This window comes from Seriola aureovittata, chromosome 10, assembly GCF_021018895.1.
Source record: "Seriola aureovittata isolate HTS-2021-v1 ecotype China chromosome 10, ASM2101889v1, whole genome shotgun sequence".
Lineage (NCBI taxonomy): Eukaryota > Metazoa > Chordata > Actinopteri > Carangiformes > Carangidae > Seriola > Seriola aureovittata.
Genome location: NC_079373.1, coordinates 27,088,876 through 27,093,875, shown reverse-complemented (window position 1 = coordinate 27,093,875; position 5,000 = coordinate 27,088,876). Strand labels below are relative to the sequence as shown.

The window sequence follows — 5,000 nt, the reverse complement described above, 5'->3', positions numbered from 1 at the left end:
TTATAGATCAGCTCTAGCTTCTATATTAATACTGTGAAAGTATCAAAGCCTCAGTCCACAGAGAAATGCACACAGCCTGTATTCAGAAACTGAGCCTTAAAACCAGCCGTCAGGACTTCTGGAACTTTGTGATGTCACAACAAAGCAGTCACCAAGCCCGCCCACCTGGACCCACCATCCAAACCTTGCAGGATTTGGTTTCTCTGAGTGTTTTTACCTGAAATCTGCTTTATTTTTATTGGATCAGTCAGAAAACAGTCAGCCAATCAGAAGAGAGGCTCAGAGCCTCCTCTCTTCTGATTGGCTCACTGACCTGTTGTTACTAGAGCTGCAGAGAGAAGCCTGAGAGAGGAGATGTAGAACTACACTGAGATGGTTTTTATAACTTCTGATGGATCAACACTTCAAATAAAACCCAGAAGAAGAAGAAAATATGACATGCTTTGTTGTGACATCACAAAGTTCCAGAAGTCCTGACGGCTGGTTTTAAGGCTCAGTTTCTGAATACAGGCTGTGTGCATTTCTCTGTGGACTGAGGCTTTGATACTTTCACAGTATTCATAAAGAACCTGGACCTGCTTTAGAAGCCACAGCTCACTGAAGGTCAGTCGTCCATTAAAACTCTGCATTGTTTATCTCTCTATGTCCTTCCCTCTTACAAACCCGCCTCCTCTAATTCTCTGTGAATATATTAACAGGCCGGACATTCATCAAACTGACATTATTCATATTCCTCCTCTGCTGACTCAAGTTCATTTAAAGGGATGAAAGAAGAGAGTGGACAGACTTTTACCAGCGAATCAGAGGAGTCGTCCTCAAACACAACACACACTCACTGGTTTCTTCTTCTTCTGTTCTTTTTAGGACGAGAAGAACCAGGTGCTGACGACCAACATCTGGCTGCAGCTGGTGAGTTTCCATCTGACACACCCTCCCCTCCTCAGAGGAAGTTCCTCTGTTCCTTTATCCACATCTCACTCTTATCTGTAGCCAGTAGTCTGAGCTTCTTCGTCCTGAGCTGCTGTTCTGTTATTTCAGCTAAAAAGAAAGTCTTTTATCTGCAAACTGAGTGGAAGGTATTAAAGTATATTCCAGAGTAAAGGTGCAGCACACAGTCAGAGGAAGAACCAGCTTTGATCGTCCTAATAACATCCTTATAACTTAAAAAAGGATCAAATTAAACACAACCATGTGTTTAAAAAGCTTTACAAACTTTTATACCCTTTGTGATTAAATAGCTCCAGGATCTAAATCAGAACAACTACAACATCCATTAGTCGTGTGTCATACATGTTAAAACAGCCACACCACCGCAGGGTTTTCTCCACGTCTTCCCCCGACACTATATGTGGTTCATACAGTGTGTGTTTAGTAGTAGTTTCTTTATTCCTGTCTGAGTTCGCACCGCAGCTGAAGAACTTTAGAGGTCAGGTAAAGTCGACAGGTATCGGATCAGGAAGTACTGAAAGCTCAGGATCTGCTCCTCCTGGGCCGTCAGGGAGGGCTGACCCCAGATCAGGGGCTTTTTGAGGCTTGGACTGAATCTTGGTTCCTCTGGTGGAAAATGCAGTTAATCCTGATTTATCCTAAAATTGTTCCTGTGGTAGAAAAACAGCCGATATTATCTCTCTGAGGATTTATGGACATTAATAGTCTTTGACTTTAATCCGGAGAAAAACAGTGTGAAAGTGTGAAAACAACAGTTTGGTGTTCATGAGCTGGACAAGTGTGAAACATTTAAGTCTCAGAAAGAAAGAAAATAATTGCATCAAACTGCTTCTTTAAATAAAATATAAAGTGTTGATCAGGGATCTTTAGAGGAGCTGGGAGGTGGATGTTGTTACCTCTGCACAGAGCCAGGTCAGCTGTTTCCCCGTCTCCAGGTTTTATGCTAAGCTACGCTAACCAGCTGCTGCAATATATTCCTTTAAATGTCCCATATTTTCTTCTTCTTCTTTGTTTTACTTGAAGTGTTGATCCATAAGAAGATGTAAAAACCATCTCAGTGTAGTTTTACATCTCAGAAGAGAGGAGGCTCTGAGCCTCTCTTCTGATTGGCTGACTGGTTTCTGAGTGAAACAATAAAAATAAAGCAGATTTCAGGTAAAAACACTCAGAGAAACCAAATCCTGCAAAGGTTTGGATGGAGGGTCGCTAGTCGGTTGGGAGTTGGTGTATTGATTCATGATTTAGTGTTAGATGGATGATGTTCCAGATGTTTCTGAGTCCCCCCCCCCACAAGCCCGGCTCCCAGGGAGACTCTGGAGGACTACAGCTGTGGAGTCTGACCCAGATAGGTTTTTCTGTGATGGGGGAGAAACTGGATCGAACACAGAGCGCAACGTCTCTGTGTTTCCACAAATACTCTCTCTCTCTCCGTCAGACTCCTCCGGCGCTTTGAAGCTTCACCTCTCTGATATCGGCTCCCGCTGCTTCTCACCTCGACTCACCCGGAGAAAAAGCTGCTTCCCGTCGCCTTTTGTCGGCCGGGTGCCGACTCTGGTGTGAATGTCAGAGCTAATGGAGAGCGCGGGAATTCATTAAGAGAGCCTCCTAAACCCATTTCATGCAGCTGTCCAAATTTAATTAGGTTTGGTATCGGCTCCTGTGGAATGTGTGTTTGGAAAGTGGTGATGCACTAATCCGGCCTAATCTGCTCCTCTCGCATGGAAAGGTTGCTTCCCCCCCCGGAGGCTCAGCATTCCCCCTCTGCAGCTCCCTCCCCGGACCAGCTAGTCTTTTAGCTTAATTTAATTTGGCGGCCGCCTCTCCTCTTCTTCTTCTTCTTCTTCTTCCTCCTCCTCCTCCTCCTCCTCCTCTGCTGCTGCTGGAGTCATTGTATGTATTTATTTTTTGAGAATGTCTTGAAGCGAGAGGAAACATTTCAGCACCAGGTTGTGTGTCTGTTTCTGAATGTCAGAGCTTCTGGAAGTTTTTTCTCCCGGCGCACGACTAAACTTCAGCTCAGAACAAAAAACAGCCTCGATATCGACATTTCCGAGCAGATTGCTGCCTTCAGGGCCTCGTGAAAGAGCTCGGATTTCTATAGCTTGTCCATAATTTTGTTTGAGTTTTGCTTTTTATTTCCAAGCTGTTGGTTCTCAGACACACATCACTGCAGACACAACACATTCATAAAGACTTAAAATGCACAAGTCTCAATGACAGTGACATGCTAACGCGTTGAGAGAACGTATCCACCATCTTAGATTAGCATGTTAGCATGTTCACATTTGCTAATTAGCGCTTGGTATTTGATCTATGGCTGCGACTAATGATTCATTTTATGATCATTTAATTTGCCAGTTATTTTTTTGATTGTCTTTACAACATCCAGACCAGTTCTACGGACCGGTGGCGAGGAGAACGAGCGGATCCGACCTTTAGTTCCTCAGCAGGTTCGACCTCTCCGCTCTGACTGACACTTTGGTTCATAAAAAGATTTAAAAAACAAAACTCAAATTCATAAAAACAAACCAAGTGTTTGTTCTGCAGCAGGATTGATTTTAATGATCATGTGACGTTTCCAACACCTCCTCCAAAACGAACAACCATACAGGTCAATTTTTTCGAGTGTCTCCTGTAATGGCGCCCCTATGGCGGCAGCTGTACCGGACCTTGGTTGTCATGGTTACAATAATAAACACGCAGACTGTACCGAAGGCGGCATTTACTAATAACAGTCATAGCTTGGTGACATTTAGGAAAAGATGTTGATTTGGGTGAAAATAAGTACTTCCTTAACATTAGACGATTTCTGTTGTCATGGTTACGATAATAAACAGCGAACGGTCACTGTAGCGCCAGCCTCAAATAAACGTTGCATTATGATGTTTTTCAACGTCAACCTTCAGATTTCTTCTTCATGGGTTTTTTTTTTAGTAACAGCCACGATTCTTCAGTGTCGCTGGTTTTCAGTTTCAACTTTCTGTCACCGTTTTGGTGTCGAGAGGGGCGGGGCTTGATGGGAAGAGCAAAGAAGCGCTTGATTCATTTACATTCAGAAGCCTGACACGACAAAATGAAACGTCACTGTTGGAGCCCCAGACACTGGAGGCTGCAGCTTCAGCACCACAATCCTAAAACTGCATCTCCAGGGCCATAATCCTGTGCTGCAGCGCCACCTAGCAGCTGTCCTGGTTACTGTTGTACATGTTTAGAACGATCTGTTTGCAGTTACAGAAGCAATGTCATGAAAGACTAGGATCCTAGAAACTTGGTCCTGAAACTGCTTCTTCGTTGTGCTGGTGTTTCTTCCTCTGTGTCTCTCGGGGCGACAGTCGGTCTGTTCATGTTTAATCTTGTTGAAAAGGAAGAATTAAAGAAGCGGCACAGATCCAAATATAAACCAAAACTCTGACGGGGCGGATAATCCGATTAAAACTGAATCTGTCACCGGACGAGCACCGAGTTTTATCTGGACACATCTGTGTAACAGCTGTGTGGAGACCGGAGCCGCTTGTGAAGCCTCGACTTTCTTTGTGTATTTTTCATCCTCATTAAATCCTCTTGAACTTTATGGCGTTGCATCAGTCAGACTCTTCTGCTTTATAGTGCTCAGGTCTCTCTTGGTCTCGTCCTCCTGCGACTCTTTGAGCCTTTGAACCTTTTCAGACACGAGGAGACTGAGCGCCGACGTCCTCACCTGCTCATTAAAAATACATGTTCACACAAAACACTTTCTCATCTCACCTCTGATACCGCCACGTTTTTTTCCTCTCCTTTTGTGTCTCGCTGATTTCATGATGTTGCTCTTTTGACTGGAAAGCAGAGTGATGTAACTTAATGACTAAAGTTTCTATTATCATTTTTTAACTACAGGACACAAGGTCAAATAGTTTTAATGTAAATTTATCATTTAAATTATTGATAATTACTAAGTAATAACCAGTAATTACAGCATATGTGACCTAATTACCTGCTTAGCTGAAGTATTTGTTATTTTGAGTGTTTAATTAACGGTTGCAGTGATTTAACCTTTAAAGCTCCTCCAGTGTAAA

General features: G+C 43.3%; 1 protein-coding gene across 1 annotated transcript in view; it reads left to right on the top strand.

The window, feature by feature from the left end:
* LOC130175728 (neuronal acetylcholine receptor subunit alpha-7) overlaps positions 1–5,000 on the top strand; it is a 36,022-nt gene that overhangs the window by 8,582 nt on the left and 22,440 nt on the right. The window contains exon 3 of the mRNA XM_056386243.1: positions 865–909. Coding sequence (XP_056242218.1) covers positions 865–909 — 45 coding nt within the window. The remainder of the gene's footprint in view (positions 1–864; positions 910–5,000) is intronic.